Here is a 21,590-nt window from a genome sequence, read left to right on the forward strand (position 1 = left end):
TATCTTTTTCAGTCCCCTGAATTTTTGTTTTCTGTTTTTATAGCCTTTTAAAAAATCAATTTTAACTTGGGTTTTACTAAGAGCAGACCCATTGAAATCAATAGAGCTAGGTTAGTCATGGTCATTCATTCTAACTGGCCTACTCTAAATAGGACCAACATTGGCTACCACCCATGGTTTGGTTTGCTTTGCATATGGTCTAGCTCACAGAGATTTTAGAACTATTAAGCGGTTTATAGATAATAATAATAATAATAATAATAATAATAATAATAATAATTTTTTATCTATACCCCGCCCTCCCCAGCCAAGGCCGGGCTCAGAGCGGCTTACAAACAATAATAAAAAGATAAATGATTACAACTTAAAAACAAAAATAAAATACAACATTAAAATAATGCAACATTAAAATATTAAACTGTAGCCTCATCACAGGAGGAGAAGGAAAAGAAAAAAAGAGAGAGAGAGAGAGAGAGAGGGAGGGAGGGAGGGAGGGAATCAAATTGGCTCCAAGCCAAAGGCCAGGCGGAACAACTCTGTCTTACAGGCCCTGCAGAAAGAAATCAGATCCTGCAGGGCCCTGGTCTCAGGAGACAGAGCGTTCCACCAGGCCGGGGCCAGAGTTGAAAAGGCCCTGGCTCTGGTTGAAGCCAATCTAACTTCCTTAGGGCCCGGGAGCACTAGGGTGTTGCTATTTATGGACCTTGAAGCTCTCTGTGGGGCATACCGGGAGAGGCGGTCCCGTAGGTACGAGGGTCCTAGGCCGTGAAGGGCTTTAAAGGTCAAAAGCAGCACCTTAAATCTGACCCTGTACTCCACCGGGAGCCAGTGCAGCTTAAAAAGCATGCTTTCACCTACATTAATAAGACCAGGGCAGGGTCGTGAAACCTTTACATGAAGATGGAAAATGATCCCTGCTTATGCAAGCATCCGTCTCAGACCTGGGAAATTTAAACAAAAAGACTTAAAAGTTGCTGCATACCCTCCAACATTTCTCCGATGAAAATAGGGACGTCCCATTCCATAATGATAATTTTACTATTTATACCCCACACATCTTATTGGGTTGTCCCAGCACTCTGGGCAGCTTCCAACAAATATAAAAACATTAAACATTTTTTTAAAAAACTTCCCTATACAGTGGTACCTTGGTTTACAACCATAATCCGTTCCGGAGGTCCGGTTGTAAACCAAAACAGGTTGTAACCCAAGGCGCACTTTCGCCAATGGGGCCTCCCCCCCAAAAATGGGTTGTCATTAAAAAAAAATGGGTTGTAATCCAAAAAAAGGGACACGCACTTCCAGGTTTGACGTGCTTGTAATCCAAAACAGTTGTAATCCAAAGCAGTTGCAAACCAAGGTACCACTGTACTGGATTGCCTTCAGACAGCTTGGGAGTTGGATAAATCCATACCCTCCAACATTTCTTCAATGAAAATAGGGACACCCTAAGGAAAAGTGGGACATTCCAGAAGCAAATCAGAAACTGGGATGGCTTCTCTAAATCAGGGACATCCCTGGAAAAAAGGGACACATGCAGGGTCTGTTGCTGCCACTTAACTGGGCATCCTATAAACCACTGTCAGGTGAGAGACGGAGAGAGATTCTTTCCCTTTGACTATCAACCCAATCTCACAGGTGAGTCTTGGGTGCTGCTCTCTTGCCAAGGATACGATGTAGGAAGCCTCTTTCCACCCCACCCCCCGCAGATGAATGGGGGCTTCTGCGTGGCCCTGCCCCCTTGCACAGCAGCGCTCAGCTTGTTTGATAAATAAGAGACGGCACCATCAATATTCTATAAGCCAAAGGACTGCAGTGCATTAAAAAATGATGAGGCCCAGCCTTTGGAGCCAGCCAGCCCCCACCCACCCACCCGCTCTCTCTTTGCACAGGGGAAAGAGGTATTTAAAATCTAGCGTCAGCAGCACTTGACAGCTGCATTTGTCGTGAAGGTGATAAATAGTTTTGAGGAATATTCAATATGTTCAGGATCATTCCATCACCAACAAGAGCATCAGCAGGCAGCCACAAACGTGGGAAGGGCATTTTGAAGAGCCAGGAAGGGGGAGGCCACCGGAGACTGGGATTCCCCCTTTGCTACAAACGTCCAGCAAATAGTTTCTAAATAAATAATCTCACAGGGATTTAAAAGGTTCTTAAACCAACTGGGTTATGCCCCAGAAGAGTGACCAGGGACAGTCTTGGATTTACAGAAACCATGCCAGTTTCTGATTTGATCCTGGAATGTCCTGCTTTTCCTTAGGACATCACTATTTTCATCAGAGAAATGTTGGAGTGTATGAGCCATCTCACAACAGCAGCAAGAATACTTATCGCAAAGTATTGGAAAACACAAGATCTACCTACCCGGGAAGAATGGCAGATGAAGGTGATGGACTACGTGGAACTGGCTGAGATGACTGGCAGAATCCGAGACCAAGGAGAAGAGTCGGTGGAAGAAGATTGGAAAAAATTTAAAGTTTATCTTCAGAAATATTGTAAAATTAAGGAATGTTAGAAAGATGTTGGAATAAAATTATGTGGTTTTAGCAGAAAAGATATAAAGGATTAAGCAAAAATGAACTGGTGAAAGAAGAGAATGTAAAATCACAGTATGTAAGATAAATTATTAAGATAAAAACAAAGCTGGAAAGGATTTGCTGAAATATCTAATTGAACTAGAATACAAAAATGGGAGGCGCGAGGAGGTCAAGGAAGTAAGCGAATGAAAACAAGTGATGTAAAGGCTTGACTTGTGTTTTTTTCTTTTCTCTGTTTTTTTTCTTTTGTTTTTTGGATGATGTTTGTTTTTCATGTATTGTTCTTTTTTTTCTTTCTTAATTGTTCTGTTCTGATTTATATATTTTTTTTCTTTTCTCTGTAACCTTTTAAAAAAATTTAATAAAAAATTATTTTTTAAAAAAAGAGTGATTGAGTCATCTGAAGGCAGCCCTGTATAGTTTTGTTAATGTTTAATGTTTCGTTATGTTTTTTATATATGTTGGAATCCACCAAGGGAGCTGGGGCAACCCAGTCAGATGGGCAGAGTGAAAATAGTAAAATAGTAGTAGTAATAGAATAGGATGTCCCTATTTTCATCAGAGAAATGTTGATGGGTGAGGTGGGAAAAAAAAGTGGAAGGTAGTCAAGGCCTGCTCCACCTGGACTGTCCCCCTGCCTCATTTTTACAAATTGTTATCAATTGCATTAGTTCTTTAAAACCTTGGGTATCTTGGCAGAAAGGTAGTAAATAAATTCAATGAATAAATAATTAAAATATAGACTGTCAGAGCAGCCATCATCCTGTAAATGCACTGGGGAGGAAGGATGTTGTCCTTTGGTGTCTCCAGATGTCAACAACCCAAGATCTTGTCTTGGTCTTGTCTGCACAATGAAAGCAGCAGCCAGTCCCTTTATCAGGGCACCTCTCACTTCCCGAGGAAGCCTGTCTGTGCTTCAAAGCAGAGTCAGTCCTTCAAGCAGCCAGGAGGGCTCTGTGGCTCTTGCCCAGTTCTCGGCTGACCTCTGTGGCTTTCAATTAGGTGGCTGGATATTTATGAAACTCTTGGCGGCCGAGTGAAGATTCCTCACCGGCTGGCTTAATGGGCTGCCCGCTCCTTGCTGCCACGCAGTGCAGGGCTAGCAGTCCAATCTATTCTGTAATCACGTTCAGCTGCCAGCGCAGTGGCTGAGGCTGGCAGCGCATTCTATTAAGAGGTGCCACTTTTGCTGAGAGAGAGAGCGGGTTTTATGTTACCATAAATTGTCAACAGTTGGTCCTGTGCCTGTGGAGGAAGGATCGATACCCAGCAGAGGGAGAAAGTGCTGAGAAAGGGGAAGAGAGAGATGCTAATTAGGCCAGGATTTAAGAGACCAGGGGTGCAAGTGACAGCACTTAAACAGGGGATAAATTATGGGAAGTCTCTGCCCTTCAGGCTGGGTGTACTCAATCACAAACACAAACAACACAGAGGCACCACAGGAGGGTGGTAGGAGAGCACACAGAGCGCCACCGAAGCCAGCAACAGGGCTAGCATCTCCCTACACTAGAGCACAAAGCATCCCTCTCTCTGGGAGAGAAGGAAAAGGTGAGCTCAGGTAAAGAGGTAAGGCTGTTTGCAGGAATGGAAGTGGGGAGAGGTTGCAGCACCCCCTGGAAGTCCTCAGGTGGCTTTTTCACACATGTATGGCCATCAATGAGTGACTCATGCAGCACCCAAGGGTGGACATGCTTCCTGGAGAGGTTTGTTGTGCAGGGAACCCCCAAAGGCCAGTTTGATCAATAGTTGGGGGCCTCCATTAATCTCTCAGGAAACAACAGTGGGGTGAGAGGAGGCGCTATAAAAGGCTGCTGCAGGGCCAGAGGCAAGGTGTTCTCCCCGGGGGGGGGCTGGTGGTGGTCAGCAGCATCTCAATATAGCTGCTGCCATGAACTTTGGACCTCCAGCCACCCCCACGGGAAAAAGAAGAGAGAAGACTCTCAAGAATTTTGCTGCTAAAGACAGCCTCTGTCAACAGGCTGCCCTCCAGACTTCTCCTGGATCCCTGGGGCTGGCGGCTGATGGGAGTGTTGAACAAGAACTTGAGAGAGACCAAGGTTCGAATCCCCCACTCAGCCACAAAGCTTCCTGGTTGGCCTTGGGCCAGTCACTGCCTCTCAGCCAAACCTACCTCACAGGGTTGTTGTGGGAATTAAAGGAGAGCCATGTTTACTACCTTGAGCTCCTTGGAGGGAAAGGTGGGGTGTAAATGCAATAAATAAACAGATAAAGGAATTTGGAGGGCACCCAGAGGGTGAAGACGGTTCTAATCTAGTCCTGGAAACCACCCCAGAGACAAAGGAAGAGGAGGGTTATACAGTGGTATCTCGGGTTACAGACGCTTCAGGTTACAGACTCTGCTAACCCAGAAATATTACCTCGGGTTAAGAACTTTGCTTCAGGATGAGAACAGAAATCGCACAGCGGTGGCTTGACAGCAGTGGGAGACCCCATTAGCTAAAGTGGTACCTCAGGTTAAGAACAGTTTCAGGTTAAGAACGGACCTCCAGAACGAATTAAGTTCTTAACCCGAGGTACCACTGTACAGCATTCATACAGCATACAGAGAACCAAAGCTCTCCTGATGCCAGCAACCCTCTGCTCTAAGGATACATCACACACACACACACACACACACACACACACACACACACACACCAAGACTTCATGTTATTTGACAGCAATGCTCCCCGTACTGCTGGAGCCTGCAGTAGCTTGCCCACCCAGCTGCCTCCAGGCTCTTAACCTCCTCCAATGACCTAGATTTGATCCTCCCCACCCCACATCTGCCACACAAACACACACTCCTCCCCTTTCCTCTGAGAACCAATGCCAGTCCAGGAGACAATGCAATCAGGAAGAGAAATCCAGGGTCTCCATTGCTCACATGGGACTCTCTCCCCACACCCTCTGCCACCCTGCCGCCTCTCCTTCCAGCAGCTCCTGATCCAATAAGGAGCTATTAAAAAAAAAGACCCTACCAGAATTGGAAAAATATTGGCCAATATAATAAACAATAAAACTATATTAGCTCTAATTTGGCATTGCCCCAGGCAGTATTAATATAGCTATAACCCAATCACTTATAAATAAATGATGGCGTTGCACTTTAATATGACATCTGTCCCGGCAATTTCCATATGTGGCATAAAATAATTATGAGCTTGGAAATGAAATCAAAACAGGAAGAGGTTTGCCCCGCTCTGTGGCTGCAGCCAAGATGAAGGGAAGGGGCAAGCGGCCGCAGACGGCGGCCAGCTTAGTCCAAATGCCAACTCTGGAAATGTATATGTGCATGGCAGGAGGTGCCAACCTCTGGGGGCTCTTTGGGATTTTTGATTAAGTCCCATGGGAGTCACCCCTTCTGGTCACTTCTATTTTCCCCGCCCCACTCCAAGAGACTTGTATCCAGCTCCAGGCATCACAGTTTAAGGAGGATATTGACAAGCTGAAAGGTATGCAGAGGAGGGTGACCAAGATGATCAAGGGTCTGGAAACCAAGCATGATGGACAACGGTTGAAGGAGTTGGGGTGTTTAGACTGGAGAAGAATGAGAGGTGATATGAGAGCCATCTTCAAATATCTGAAGAGCTGTCACATGGAGGATGGCAACAAAGCTTCTTTTCTGCTGCTCCAGATGGACCCAATCCCATGGATTCAAATGACAGGAAAGGAGATCCCAACTAAGCATCAGGAAGAGGTTTTTAAACAGAGGTTGGATAGCCATCTGCCAAGGATTCTTAGCTATGATTCCTGCACTGCTGGGGGTTGGGGGAGTCCTTTCTAGCTCTACGGTTCTGTTTCTAAGACAGAAAGTCTGCACACTTTGCTTTTCCAAGGGTTCAGATCCAGTAAAAGTAATTTGAGCTTTGAAAAACCAAAGGGGTTGAAAGAGGAAACGGGAAGGAGGGCCACTCTTCCAACTTCCCTCTTTAGCTCTATGTCCTTTTCAGGAGAGAGGAAACTGCCCGCCCTCACCCACTGCGATGGCCAATGGGTCAGTGGAGGGGGGCGGGGGGGGCGGTCTGTGCTCTATATTAATCATATACCTGGAGAAGAGGATGCCATGTTAATTTCCTGCCCTGGGCACCAGAACACATCAGCATCATCCTTAATGTAACATTTGTACCTTGGCCTATGTAACAGCAGTAAAGAAATAACATGGCACCCTCTTTTTCTCCCCTAATTAATATGCAGCACAGTCACCCTCAATGCTCCTTCTGGTTGAAATCAAAAGATGGGCCAGAGCAATACAGCCACATCTTCTGTTCATTCCAAGCAGACATCATCTCACAGCTTAGATTATTCTCCCACTTCACTGCCCTAAAGCCACCCCTTCACTTGCCTTGCCTTCACTCCTGGCTTGACTCAGAAGCCAGCACAGAAATTGTTCATTCACTACCATCACAAGGCTGGATACAGATTCATCACAAGGCTGGATACAGATTCAGGTGGGCCCTTGGGACCACCTATGAAACCTGCAAGACGGCCTTCAGCAATCTGGTGCCCTCCAGATGTTTGCTGGGCTTGCACAGGGCACCACGAGGAGGAAACTGCTGTCGGTAGATTTTTGGGGTGGGATAAAAGCATTGCAAGGGACGCAGATGGCACTGTGGGTTAAACCACAGAGCCTGGGGATTGCCAATCAGAAGGTCGGCAGTTCAAATCCCCATGATGGGGTGAGCTCCCGTTGCTCGGTCCCTGCTCCTGCCAACCTAGCAGTTCGAAAGCACATCAAAATGCAAGTAGATAAATAGGTACCACTCCGGCGGGAAGGTAAACGGCATTTCTGTGCGCTGCTCTGGTTCGCCAGAAGCAGCTTAGTCATGCTGGCCACATGTACACCGGCTCCCTCGGCAAATGAATCGAGATGCGTGCCACAACCCCAGTCAACCACGACTGGACCTAATGGTCAGGGGTCCCTTTACCTTTACCTTTAAAAGCACTGCAGAACTCACTGAGCTTAGAAAAGGAAGTGTGTCCCATAACAAGTTTGGCCATAGCTTTGTTCTTGCCCGCTGTGGGTGGGTGCTATGGTTTGCATGGGCTCCACTGCATGCCTGTGTGGTGCAGCAGTCAAGGGTGTTGGACGAGGGACCTGGGATACCAGGGTTTGAATCTCCACTTGGCCATGAAGCTCTCTGGGTGACCTTGAAAGCCAGTCACTTTGCAGTCTACCTCACAGGGTTGCTGCAAGGATAAAATGTATGCCACCTTGAGCTCCTTGAAGAAAAAGGTGTAATATAAATCTAAAAAAAGAAATAAATAATACCCAGCCCCATCCCACACTGCATAAGCCTGGCACACCAGGAAAGGTCTCTTTTGGGAAGATGCTTGGAAAGCTACGAGTCAGGGATTTGTTAGCTGCGATTCCTGCATTGCAGGGTGTTCGATTAGGTGACCCTTTCAGCTCTACGATTCTATGATTCTATGAGTGGATGCACCAGTTGGCAGCTCCTTCTATTGGCAGGCAAGTGAGCCCCACTCAGACCTCTTTTCTTCTTGCATTATTCCCTCAACTCGTCCTAAACTGTGGCTCTCCATTTGTTGTTGGACTTTGATTCCCATCAGCTACAGCCAGCTCTGGCTCAGTGAACAATTCCTGGCCTAGTAGACAGCCAGCTAGCCAGCCAACACTTAGGAGAATCATCTCTCCATCTCTAGTGGTGGCACAAAGGCATGAGCGCCATCTGGCGGCAAGGAAGAGGCTCAGGCTTAAGAGAACCATAGAAATGGTGTGATTGTTAAAAGTGTTTACCAACATGTCTCCCCACCCACTTTGGCCACACACCCCCAATATAACACGCACAGTGCCTCCCACCACTCCTCTGCATTCACGACATCCCAGCAGTCTCAGTCCCTTGTGTCTCCAGTGATACCAGCCTGAAACCCTGGAGAGCCACTGTTGCCCATCAGTGCAGACCAGATGGGCCAGTGGTCTGATTTGGCAGCCTGCTCTGCTCAGAAAGAAGGTGCTACAAAATCTGGTGGAGAAAAAAACACATTCAGGCAATGCCCTGTAATAAATTTATTGTACTTTATTACATTTTCCCACTTTTTAAATCATCCAATACCTTGTATCCAAACTCTTCTTCCTGACAGGAAATGATTTTTTAAAACATAAAAATATAAATTCTGCATATTAAAAGTGCATACAAATAAATAAAAGGCATTGACACAGTCTCATGCACTTGCCGTCAAATAAGTTAAAACCCTCTTATGGTACATAGTAATGGTTCCACCCCAAGAAGAGACACAGCCTCCCTCCCAGAGTACTGTACAGTTTTAAAAAAAAAACTTAGAAATTCTTGATAGGAATAAGGGGGTGAGAGAGAAAGAGAGAGAGGAGGAAGGAAGCATCCTGTGATGTAACATGCAACTCCAGCTGTCAGACAGGAAAGCGTGTCCAGTGTTTGAGGCTCACAGTTTTTGGAATGGCACTGAAGACTCAGTTTTAGCCAAAGGTGAGACGAGGCACGACTGGTGAGCAGCAGCCGAGGAAATGAATTCTCTGGATACCACTTCCAGTTCTGGGGGCCCAGGATGCAAATGCAGCAAGTGCCACATTTTGTTTAATAATAATAATAAAAAGAAGTTAGAAAAGGCAAGAGGGAAGACTTTCCTAATTGCCTCTTGCAACCAGCCCCCACGTGCTGTGTTGCAGAGAATTCATTTTGGGCCCAATCAAACCATTTCAGCACCCAGCATTCAAATCAGGTTGGCTTAATGCTTGTAAAAAGGAAAAAAAGTGGGTGTTGGAATTTACATTTCATCCTTCATTCTGTCAAATCCAACCCCCTGCATGCTAATGGATTTTTGGTTTGTTTTTTGTTTTTTGTTTTGCTTTTTTTTAATAATTAAGGAAAGCCATGTAGTACTTCCATCTCACCGCAGATTAGAACTAAATTTCAGTTGCTTCTGCAGATAATGTTGGACCCCTGACAAGTTGCTGCGGATTAACAGGCAAATGACAGCAAAGCCAAAAAGAGGATTGCCCTTAACATGATTTGAACTGGCATTTCAAAACAAAAACGCTTCCCTGACTGCTGATGAGAGCTTCCAGAATGGTGGAAAAACCTCCTCCTCTTTCCCTTGCTCCCCTTCCTCCTCCCGTGCAGGAGCTGCCTGGGAGCTGTGGGTGGTGCCGATTTAAGGAGCAACGCCTCTCTTTGCAACAAAGCTCCCTGGGACCTCGTTCCCAGAAACCAGAGGAGGTTCCTCTCAGACCTTCCCAGCTCTGCAGCCAGCTCTTCCTTGCACCAAAACAAAACTAAGGGGACTGGAGAGTCCTGCTTTGCCACCACTCACACCCCCAAAAAGCTGGCTCCAGAGAAGCTGTGTTATGGTGGGGAAGGAGCCCTTCTGCCATCACAGATATCTGCTCCTTAAAGAGGCTGCCAGCTGCTAGCAGCATCCCTCAAATGGCTGGGAGCCCCTTTGAAAACAGCAGGTTGCTCATGTCTGGAAACAAAAATGCACCCTCAGAAAGAACAGGGAGAAATCACCTGCAACCTTTTAAATACTCCACGGTAACTTCTGTACCCCCTCCCCAAAAACATCAGTAAACAAAAGAGCTGTACGAAGGAGAGGGTTGTGGGTGCCAGAAACTGGGACCCTTTGGCCCTCGGGCTGCTCCAGGGGTGGGCTGAGAACTCCAGTCCAAGCTTAGGTGGGCATCAGTTGGGCAGCAGCAGTGACAGGGGCAGCCTGGTTTAGCTTAGCTTTAGCTGCTTGCATAGTTAACATGGTCATGCGTGAGCGGGGGGGGGCAAAGGGAAGGGCCATGCATGTTACCTTCATTGTGGGCTTTTTGGGGAGTGGGGGCAAGAGAGATAAGTGGTCAACCATGCTAAAGAAATCCAGCACTGCCAAGCAGAGAAGAGCCTACAAAACTAGGTTAAATGTGTCTGGAACATGGAGGTTCACTCTCTACCTAAAATGATTAGTCCGACTCAGTCGCATTGAGCCATAGATACATCTGAAAAGACAGAAGCGAAAAGTGAGGTGCTTTGCCATGGCTACAAAGAGTGGCTGTTGGCACCATCTCGCCCACCGAGTACAAGCATCATGAAGTCCAAGGTGCCACTATAATACAATCCCTTGGATATGTGCTTAGAATGTGCATACTAATTATAAACACTCTCCAAAAATCTAGCCCCAAAGGATGGGAAGCCTTCTGAGATGCAGAACTCAACCTTCCCGCAACTAGAAGGGTGACTAGGTGTCATTCATGGAATTAGGAAGAAACAGGCTTTCGGGCCATTTGAATGGAGCTGGGTGTGCAGGGGAGCCAGGGAGGGGGGCTCAATTTCCTCCCTATTCAGAGGAGTCTTGAATTAGTTACTCCACCAACCCCTACTCCCAAAGAGAATTGCAGAGCTGCATGTCAGGAGAGGCCTAAATTTAATCCCACGGTCCTCCTGGATCTAAACCAACTTGTCTGAAGGGAGATGAAATTGTGTCCTTTCTTTAAAAAGAAGAGACAGCGCTAAGGGCCTAGAAGTCTGCTGAAGACCAGAGGGTTGCATCTCTTCCTAAATGAGGGGAGATCTGCTGGCCAATGAAAAACTGGCAACCAGTCCAACACAAGGAAGTGGCCCAGGCCAAAGGAACAAAAAGGAAACCCCACCTCCACAAAGCTTAGCAAGGTCCCTTTGACAAAAGAAGGGCAAGGAAAGCAATCGCTCACCCCCCACACGTACCACTCAACACACACACTGCCAGTGGGGCAGGAGAAGGGGTCAAGGTTCATATCCCAGCAGCAGCACCAGATTCACCAAGGCTGGCCTAAGGCATCCTGTGCCCATGGATCTCTCATCATGTTTCATGGGACATACTGAGGTCACCCCCCCCCCACAGTCCTTTCTCCAGGAACCAGACATTTTTCTTCTAACTGTAGTGCCTCACTTCTTGAGAAAGAGGAACATCTAAAAGCAAAGGGGGTGAGCTTGGCAACCTAAGAGCTGAGCACACAAAAGCTCCTGTTTTAACCTACAGGTGGGCACAAGGGGTGGGGATGGGGGGAAGGAGTTGTGTTGTTGCCCCATAGCAGCCAAACTGCAGGCAGTGTGAGGAGGGGTTTTGCCAGGTGTCAGTTCCCATGGGGCTGCAGCCTACCTGTTCACAGCTCGGCAACTGGAAACACAACCCAGGTTTAAGACGAATGCCTCACCTGCCACCTTTCAAGGCTGCCTGTGGCACTCAGAAGCAGTCCCAAAGACCCAAGATCCCTTGTTCCTAGGTGAGGAGGAGGAGATGATAACCTGGCTGTGCAGTGGGATCTACCACTTAGGGCCACGGCAGTGTCAGCTCCAGCTGAACAAAGACAGGCCCAAGGCAGTGCACAGGGAATAATAAACCATGGAAGGAGCTGCTGCATTCAGGGGCTGAAGTCTTGTTAACTAAACCTTCAAACAGGCAGAGGCTTTATGCCTCAGTAAGATGACATGGCCAAGGGAAGGAACCCATCTGCCGCCCAGCATTAAAAAAGACAAAAGGCACAGCTTGTGAGTGACGCCTCTGCAAAGTTCCCTGCTCAAGCCGAAGGCTGCAGGAGGCAAGCAGGCTGCCAACTCAGGGGCTGAAGCAGATGTGGGGAACCTCTGGGCCTTCAGAAACGGCTAAACTAAAACTTCCATCACCCCAGCTGTTCAGTCATACTTGCCAGGGGCTGAAGGGAGTTGCAGCTCAGCATAATCTGGAAAGCCAAAGGTTCCCCACACCTGTGCCGAAAGAAATGGCAACAAGCAGCTGGGCACTGCAAGCTCAAAATCCACTGAAAGATCATGGGAACAAGAGCAATGAGCCGAGGGAGGGAGGGAGGAGTGCACGGAGGGAGTCACTGTACAGCTTGCCTAACAGTGAGGCACAAAGGTGTCCCCCTCCCAAGGCTTCAGAGTGGCCATTCATTGCCAAAGCCACATGGCAGATGAGGAGCAAGAAGAGTGAGGACCAAAGGATTTGAGGAAGGGCAGCAGGAGCCTAGTTCCAGCTAGGACTTACAAAAGCTTAAATGCCTCCTTCCTCTAGCATGGACTGTAGCAACAACTGATCCACAGCTCCATAAAAAGAATGTGTGTGTGTGTGTGTGTGTGTGTGTGTGTGTGTGTGTGTGCAGTCAAGCATTCTTCCATGTGGACTACAGAATATGCTCATCACACACAAACTCCTTCCACCTAACCTGTGATGCGGCGGTTGCTGCAGGGCAGGAGGTCAGACTAGAAGACCCTTTGGGTCCATTCCAATTCTACAATTCCATGAACCACCCCCTTCCACTCTGCAGAAGTTCCAGGCCCAACCTGCTGATTTCCAGGCTGCCAACTGGTCCCTCCCTCTTTTGAGAAGACACCTCTGAACAGATAAGAGAGACAAGCAGGACAGACTTTTTTAAAAAAACGAAAATTCCAAACATACAAAAATCTGCTGGAATGGAAAAAAAAATCAGAAACAGACAGACACACTTAAAAGCAGACTTCTCTGACGTACACACATACACCCCTCTATGAGAGAGAATGCACCTTTCCCTCCAGAATCTTCTGTTCCCTCCAGTACTGGCTGAGCGCTTACCTGAGAAATAACATTAGCGTTGAAATATTGCCCTTTAAGAAGCTTGGGAAATGGGGTGCGGGGGGGGGGCAGAAGGCGGGGGAGGAGACATGGCCTGGGGAGGAGGGGCACACAGCAGAACAGGATGATCGCCTTGCTTTTCACGGTTTCCCTTTGCAGCTCACAGAGCAAGGCTACAGCCTGCTCAGTGACACACACACACTGCAAGGGACAGAAGCGGTAGCTTTGCAACATGGACACAGCTGGCCATTGACATAATCCAGAGTCCCTCTTCAGAGAGAAAAGTGGTAAGGCTCCCCAAGAAGGCTTCTGTGCAGACTGCAGTTCTGCTGTGGGGTTGAGGCAGAGGGAAGAGAGAAGATGATGACAATGTCCTTTGGCGCGCACCCCCCCTCCTCCCCACAAGCCCGCTACAAAATACCAGCGGCAGCCTGTAGTTATTTGGTACGATGGCGGAGTCGAAAGGCGCTTGAACAGTAGTCAAGTTTTCTTCAAACACGTTAGGCACATGAACAAAAAGAAGCAAAGGAGGAAACCAACCCAATTGGATTGCAAGAGAAGGAGGAGGAGGAGGAGGAGCAGCAGCAGCAGCAGCAGCAGCAGCCAATCACTGAGATTTCGAAGAGGCTGGCGGCGGCCGTGCAGAGGAGGGCATGCTGGGAGGAAGTTTGCGCAAGACCTTGTCGGCTGCCTGCTTGCCACTGCTGGGCGACAGCGGGGGGTTGGCCTCCAGCTGGGAAGACTTGGATTTGCGGTTCGTGAGCAGCGAGTGTTTGGCAGGAGAGGGGTTGTCTTTTGCAGAAGCCGGGGTGGCGTTCGAGGGGAGGGCATTCGGAGGCTGGGAGGGGCTGCCGCTGCCACCACCACCACCACCACTCTTCTCCAGCTTCTCCTCAAGCAAGTTCTTGCTGGCAGCTTTGGAGGAGCTGCTCGCCATCTTTTTCGACAGCATGGTGGTCTTGCCTAGGTCGGCCGACCTCCGGCTTTCCTTCTGGCGCAGGGCAGACTTGAAGAAAGAAAGCCCCTTTTCTTCCGACTTGCTGTCCCTCCTCAGGCTGGCACGGGGGGCGCCTGTGGTGGGCGAACGGAGACTGGCCATGGAGGAGCTGCGCACGTGCTTGCTGTCCGGCCTCCTGCCCTCGCTCCGTGACTGGCTGATCCGCGGGGAGCCCGTCCGCGAACCGGTGGTAACGCCAGCCTTGTCTGAGCTGAGGCTGAGCTTGGAGCCCTCCCTGCTGAGGTTGTGCTCCGAAGTCCTGTTTTTGCTCGTGGGGGTGTTGTGCCCCCGCACGGACGACCCCGAGGAGTTTCTTCTTGTCGCGGTGGAGGAAGAGGAGGAAGCGGGTTTTTGCTTCTGATGCTCAGTAGAGGTGTTACTGGCAGCCTCTTGGCCCTTTGAGCCAGCCTCCTTCCTGCCCTGCCCAGAGGGGGCAGGAGAGCCGTGCCGCCCACTAGCCCGGCCAGAGTTCAGCTTGCTCCTGGCCCGGGACCCCTTCGGCAAACTCTTGGAGGGAAGGAGCGGGGCTGCCGGCTGGCAGGACACTGGGGGATCTGTCCTGCCTTTCCTGGAGCTTTTGTCTGACTCCAATGTGTCTTTGGGGTGGGCTGCCTTTTGGGGGCTGCTGTCTGCCTTGGACATTCCACTGAAGCTTCTCCCCTCCTTGACTGGAGAGCTCTCAACAGAATCACTCTGGTCAACAAAAGCGATCTGGTTGTTGTTATCGAAAGGATCCAGGGCGGGGCAGTTCCTGTCTGCCTGCGACAGAGTCTTGCTGTAGGAGTCCGCGCTCGAGCCTGGCTTTCGCCCGGGCGCTTCGTCTCTGAAGACGCCCTCCATGACTGCCAGGGGAGCTCTGCCTGCCGTGGGGTGCTCCTGCCGGCCGCTGCTCTCGCTGGACTCAATGTGGCTTCCAGAGAGACTCCTCAGGCTGCTAAAGCATGAGGTGGAGGCTTTGTCATCCGCAGACTCCCCAATCCTCTCAAGGGTGGAAGCCGAGCTGTGAACCGGAGAGTCCCCAGAGAAACGGGAAGGCGAGCTGGAGCGCATCTGCAGCTTCGCCGACAGCGACCACGAGGGGCGGATCCCGTTCTCACTCACGGCCAAGGGGCTGGTCACGGAGGACCTGGAAGACAGGCTCTGCCGCTGGACACTCCTCACAAAGGGGCGGGTGGAAAAGCCACCTGTGGAGCACAGAGGAACATGATACCCAAATACACAAACAGAGCGTGGACACATGCACAAGCAAGGAAGCCATCCTAAAACGCATTTCACTGACACACACCCTGCGCTTTTATAATTGCTTTCATACGTTGAGTTTGTGTGGCTACAAAGAAGCTACAATGCGTTTGTTTCAGGGGCACATTTCATTCTCCGATGTTTTAATTTGCATACTGTGTTTTGTCACAAGCTGCTTTGCAACCCAGGTGCAGTGAATAGCAGAGCGCACATTTTAAAACAAATGAAACACACACACACAAACACACTCCTCCCGCTCTGGAAACTGTGCCAACATGGTAACTTCCTTGCCCACCTATCAAAGCTCTTTCATGGGCTGAGAAATCAGGAGACCCTCCCCTGAAGGACACCCTGCTGCCAGGGGACAACTGAGGGTGGCAACAGCAGCCAAAGCAATTCTCAGAAGGCAAAACATCAATCTAGAGTAAGTTCCTCTCGTCTGTGTACTGAATACCAAGGGCCCAATACAGCATCCGTAATTCAGAAAAGCAAGAATGCTGTCCACACCTCTTTCATTTGCTGGCAGGAGACAGATGTGCTAGCACAAAGGTCACAGGGAACTTCCCCACTAGCCTCTGAGGAACGGTGCTGGGAAGCTGTTTATTCTGCAGAAGACTTTCTCACTGCTCTCCCAGCTTTTAGCAGAACACTGCAAGGCCAAGGATGACCCAGGGGCAGAAGCCAGAAAAGGGGAAACTCCTCAGAAGAGGATACCTGCTCCCATCAGACATCAGAGGACAGACATACCTAGCGCATGCCGGCACTGAGATGTGGAGAGAAACGAAGGCAGTGAAGACGATGGCCTGAAAATACCAGCAACATCCCTTTCTCCCTGGTTTCTGCTCATTTTCTGGAGGAAGGAATCCCCTGTTGCTGCTGGTTTTTCTGCCTCTTCACAGTCCCTCGGGCAAAGCTGGTGACCCTCGGGGTGGCTGAGCTGCAGAGGAGGAACCCAGTGCTCTGCAAGGGCTCCCCTGCCATCAACATTCAAAGTGAGGTGTGGCAGAACCACTCACCAACTGCATGCAGCCCTCACACTCACCGTCATCTTCGCTCCTTTCTCCCATCAGCTCCACTGATTCCGAGAGGGAGGCTAGGGAAGTGCGCCGGGAGGAGGCCGCAGAGGCAATGCTGGGCTGCTTGCTGCCTGGGAGCCGACTCACCCAGTGCTCACACAAAGAGGAACTGGTAGAGCCTGTGGAAGCAGGAGGAAGAAGTGGGTAGCAAGAAGCTTTCCTCTCATCATAACACTAGAACCCAAGGGGGTCCTTTAGTCAAGATGAACGTTGAGAGATTCAGTACAAACAAGAGAAATAACTTTTTCTTCACACAGCACATAACTAAATTATGGAATTTTCTACCACAGGAGAAAAAGATGGCCACTAACTTGGATGCCTTTAAAGTGGGGATTGGACAAATTCATGCAGGAGAATGAGGCTACCAATATGGCTACTAGTCTCCATAGCTACCTTCAGAACCAGAACCCGTTTCCAGCAGCAGGAGAGGACATATTTCCCTGGTGTCCTCTTGCCTGTGGACCCTTCTCAGGTAAGGCACCTGGTTGGCCACAGTGGGATACAGGTAGGCCCTCTTGGGCTGGCCCAGTTGCAGCTGGGCTCTTCTGGTGTTTCTGTGGAAGCTACAAAACCAGCAGCTGCTCCAGGCCATTACCTGCCACAGAGCTGTTGGCCGACCAGGAGGGAATGGCTGTCCGCCTCTGGTAGAAGAGGATGTAAGCCGTCTGCTTGCACACCTCATTCTCAGCCAGCTGCTGAACCTCACTGTCGTCAAAGCAGTACCACAGGCCATCAATGGAGTTCTTGCAATAGGCTGCAAGAGAAGGTGCCAGAGTTAGTTAGGGGGAAGGTGAGCACGAGGGAGCCCTGCTGGGCCAGCAGCCGGAGCATGCCAGGGTCTCTGTCACCCAGCCATGGCTCTCCTAAGACCCCACCACCCCAAAAAGATAGGAAAGAATTAAACTGCCAGACTGTGCTGAGGGCTATGGGGGGCAGCATGTTTTGCCCCCTAAGGCCACCATGTAAAAAGACCCTTAAGGAAGCGCACCACCACTATGAGAGGGGGGCTGCTGGAGAGGCTCGGCTGAGCAGGCAAAGGCATTCTGAGCCATTGGCCATCTGCCCACTTGTTAACATCCTTGTCAGCAGAGCAAGTCATGGAGGGTGCAAGGCAGGAGCAGCATGGCAGTGAGCAGAACCCAAACCGGCAGCGCAGCCCAGTCACCTGTGTAGTGCCCGCCCTGCATGGTGCCATGGTGATTGCACACAGCATACAAGTCGTAGACAAAGTCTTCTGGGTCTCTCCCCAGGCCATAGGGGCGCCTCCAGGGGGACCAGTGAGACGGCAGGCTCCAGCTGCTCTGGCTTCGCTTGACCACATGCGGCGTCATGTCCAGGCCAATCAGAGGGAACCTGACCATGTTCTGAAGCTTCATCCTTCTGTCTCCTTCCTGTTTAAAGGGGAAATGCAGGTTGCAACCAACACAGAGAAGTGTGGTGCTAGAGGCGCCACATCAGCACCTCATTGAAGAGCACACACAACTCCCCTCCAGCCCCAGAGGCTGCTTGGGCAAAGGCAAGAATGAAACCATGCCAAAGAGGAGGAGTTCAGCACCTGCAAGGCTGGCCCTCTTAGTTGATCAGACAGGGCTCTCCTCACAGCGGAGGAAGCCACAATGCCCCTGCATGAAAACAGACCACGTGACTAAGGAATCACTGGGCCACTGCAACAATCCAAGCAGAGCCCTGGCTCCTGAGTTCCCTCCAGCCCAGCAAGCAAGCCTCCTTTCACCTGTCGAAAGCGCTTCAGGTGAATGATGAGGACGTCAGGCAAAGTCCAAAGGCTCAGCGTGATGCTTCCTTGCTGCAGCTGCTTACAGTGGGGGCAACGCCATGCATCGTCCGGGGCCAGCTAGCAGCAAAGAGAGGAGGGTGCTATTAGACAGATAGGCACACACACACACACACACACACCCCTGGCATATGCCATGAACTTCCACTCTTTATAAAGGAAGAAGATAAACACAAGAAATGCTTCTTGCCCTGCATCATAAGACCCCACAGCAACATGTTTAGTTATCGCCTCAATATACTCCATTCTAGCTGTTATCACAAGTATTCCTATGAGACAACTGTATGTTTTATACAATGAACAACAGCAGGCAAAGCAGCTGTGCCATGACCAGCTCCCAGCCCAACCTGTGCCTGCTACACTTTTAGGAGACAGAAAGCCAAAGCAGACCAATCACACATGGAAGAGGCAGCCTTTGAAGGCACACAGAACTACAAGGGTCTCTCTGACGCATGACGCAACGAGGGACCTCCTGGCCATATCCAGGAAGGGATATTTGGGGAAGAGCCATAACAGTAGAGCACCCAGGTTCAATCTCCAGTAATAGCATCTCCAAAGAAGGCTGGGAGAGACCCCTGCCTGAAACCCTGGATAGCTGCTGCTAACCAGCATAGACAATGCTGAGCTGAATGGGTCCAACTCGGTATAAGACTGCTTCCTGTGCTGCTACTGACAGCATTGAATCTCTCACCTGTTCCTCTTTGGTGTAGAGTTGGAAACACTGTGATAAGGTGCACGACTGAGGTTGGTGGTGGAGCTCCCTCTGCTGGCGGACACTCTCAGCATCCGGGATATATTCATCCTCTGTGTTGACGAACAAACTGCAACAAGGAAATGCAGCATTTAACAATTCCTGTGCTTGCAGGCCAACTAGCAAAACACACAAGTGGGGTGAGGCTGCCTGCCAACCTTCTTGGGAAGCACTCTTGGGCAGGTGACTGGCAGGTTGTAAATTAATCTACTGAGTGTGCAGAAGACAGATCAGAATCTACTGTGAAATCCCCAGGCAATTAGATCAGAAAAGGTTTCTGACTCCACTGTTTAACAATAGCAGCAGCAAAATGACTCCTTACCCCAGTTAATACTATATACATGACGAGAGCTTGGAGGAACCATGAGTGGATTTGCATGTAGAGAGACTGTGAGTTCTGTTCAGTTCCGATATGTTGTAAAAACATACAAGCAATAAAAAATTCCTCGCCTCAGAGTTCTATCTTTTGCAGAAGATGCCTTCTGCACTCGGCTCATGTTGGAGAATCTCAGGGTTATGGTAAAAGTGGATCCCACAAGCTTTGAGGTATGCCCAGCCCTGTTCTGGGAAGCAACTAAGCACACACACGAGAACCTACTTAGGCAAGCCTAGAGCAGCAGGAAGTCCCTAGAGCAGCAGTCATGTGGGAAAGGGAGTTTCAAACCACAGCCTGCCAGGAGCCCACCCCAAAGTCCCAAATGGAACATGATGCTTACTAGTCTTTTGTCTCCTTGTCCCACTCCACAACCAGCTTCACGTGAGGAGTTCCGCCTTGCCCACATGACTTCAGGGCCCTGCAGAAAACACACCACAATCACTCAAAGTCTTTCAAAAAGCAGCAATACGTATGCTAGTCACTAGCACCTTTCTTTTTCTCTCACTCTCATCCCCATAAAAAACCTGCCAAACCCATCAAGATCCCCCACAACAGGAATCAGCTGAATTAAGGGGCTTGTCCTTCAGACCAAAGGGTGCCACCTTTACCAGCCTACTAAAGAGGCAATAGCCACTCCATAGGAACAGTTCAAGAGATGACATCACAGGAAAGCTTCCCTCTAGTTTATTCTGCTCCTTCGTGGTAGAGCATGAGACTATGAATCACAGGGTTGTGGGTTTGAGCCCCATGTTGGGCAAAATATCCCTTGGACTAGATGACCCTTCCAACTCTACAATTCTATGGTTCTCTCTCCAGGACAATCAGCAATCCAGGCAGAAACAGCTTGAGAGCAGCCAGCTTCTAGGAGAAGCGAGGCCTGCAGAAGAGCCCAGAAGCTCCATTGGTGCCTGCTAGACTGAAGCGGCTCTCGGCAGGTGAGATGCCGTCCCCTTCCCCACCAGAGTAAAATAAGCAAATCCCCATGCCCTGAGGCCCCGCATCCTCCACAAACAAGGAAACCACACTCACCGCTCCACCATTAGGTGGCACAGAGGCCGCTCTTCCTGAGGTAACAGGTAAGTTATGCCCACAGCGCTGACCACTCGCAAGCTGAACGGACAAACCTACATGGCAGGGGAGATAAGAAGAGCAGTTGCAAGGGGGAGATGGGGAGGAGAGGACAGGTGGGGAAAGAGACTCCTAGTTGGGCACACAGCTGGCATGCACTTGTCCCCAACAGGTGTGCCCACCTGCCCTTTGGCACATGCTACTCCAGTGCAACATGGGCCAGAAGAAACATATCATCAGCCTGGCTCATCCACCCTGAGCGGGGAGTTTTCTCTTCCTCTCTTCGCTCTCCAGCAGATGGAAAGCAAGAGGAGCAGGAACTTCACAAGGCACAAACAGCTGCACTCTTGACAATGAGTTGATTGAGCAACCAGCAATCTAAGCAGCAATACAGTGGTGCCTCGCAAGACGAAATTAATCCGTTCCGCAATTCTCTTCGTCTAGCGGTTTTTTCGTCTTGCGAAGCAAGCCCATTGACAGCTTAGCGGATTAGCGCTATTAGCGGTCTAGCGGCTTTTAGCAATCAGCTGAGAAGTGGCTTATCAGCGGAACAGCTGATAAGCGGCTTAGCACTTAGGGAAAGGGCGGAAAAAAGTGGAAAAAAACGCGGGAACTCGCAAGATTTTTTCGTCTTGCGAAGCAACCCCATAGAGAAATTCGTTTAGCGAAGCGCCTCCAAAAACGGAAAACCCTTTCGTCTAGCGGGTTTTTCGTCTTGCGAGGCGTTCGTCTTGCGGGGCACCACTGTACTGCTATTTACTTAGCACCACAATTAGACGGGCTTTTTACAGCAGCAGCTCTCAAATGCACATACACATGCTGAAAGGCAAAGCAAGGTATAAAGAGGGCCCAGTTCCAGGCAGCCTTACCTGGACACAGGCTGAGGGCCGCAGGTAATACTGCATCTTCTCCAGGATCTCCTTCTGCAGTAGGTCCCAAGGAATCGTCTTCTCCAGATGGAGCACAAAGGGCTGGCCAAATCTGCAGATAAGAGCAAGGGCCATGAAGGGACCAGCAGATCTTTCTCACTCCCACCATTTTAAATTTTATTTACTTAAGGCATTTCTATGCCGCTTAATCGTTAGCATTTCTAAGCAGAGCACATAAAAAATAAACAGCAGAGAATAAAGCAATAGAAGTTCATCAAAGAATTGTATGAAGCCAAACAGAAACCTTAATATGCCT

At 49.5% G+C, this 21,590-nt stretch overlaps 1 protein-coding gene across 1 annotated transcript in view; it reads right to left on the reverse strand.

Annotated features, from left to right (window-relative positions):
- Window positions 1–12,665: 12,665 nt before the first annotated feature.
- Window positions 12,666–21,590, reverse strand: part of USP31 (ubiquitin specific peptidase 31) — a 33,338-nt gene continuing 24,413 nt past the window's right edge. The window contains exons 8-16 of the mRNA XM_081840538.1: window positions 21,275–21,386; window positions 20,367–20,461; window positions 19,678–19,755; window positions 18,902–19,031; window positions 18,151–18,270; window positions 17,584–17,809; window positions 17,014–17,172; window positions 16,385–16,537; window positions 12,666–15,287 (exon numbers count right to left, since the gene is read on the reverse strand). Of these exons, the coding sequence (XP_081696664.1) occupies window positions 13,714–15,287; window positions 16,385–16,537; window positions 17,014–17,172; window positions 17,584–17,809; window positions 18,151–18,270; window positions 18,902–19,031; window positions 19,678–19,755; window positions 20,367–20,461; window positions 21,275–21,386 (2,647 nt within the window). The 3' untranslated portion in view covers window positions 12,666–13,713. The remainder of the gene's footprint in view (window positions 15,288–16,384; window positions 16,538–17,013; window positions 17,173–17,583; window positions 17,810–18,150; window positions 18,271–18,901; window positions 19,032–19,677; window positions 19,756–20,366; window positions 20,462–21,274; window positions 21,387–21,590) is intronic.

The sequence above is a fragment of the Podarcis erhardii genome (genome assembly GCF_964252035.2).
Source record: "Podarcis erhardii genome assembly, chromosome: 14".
In the NCBI taxonomy this organism is placed as follows: Eukaryota; Metazoa; Chordata; class Lepidosauria; order Squamata; family Lacertidae; genus Podarcis; species Podarcis erhardii.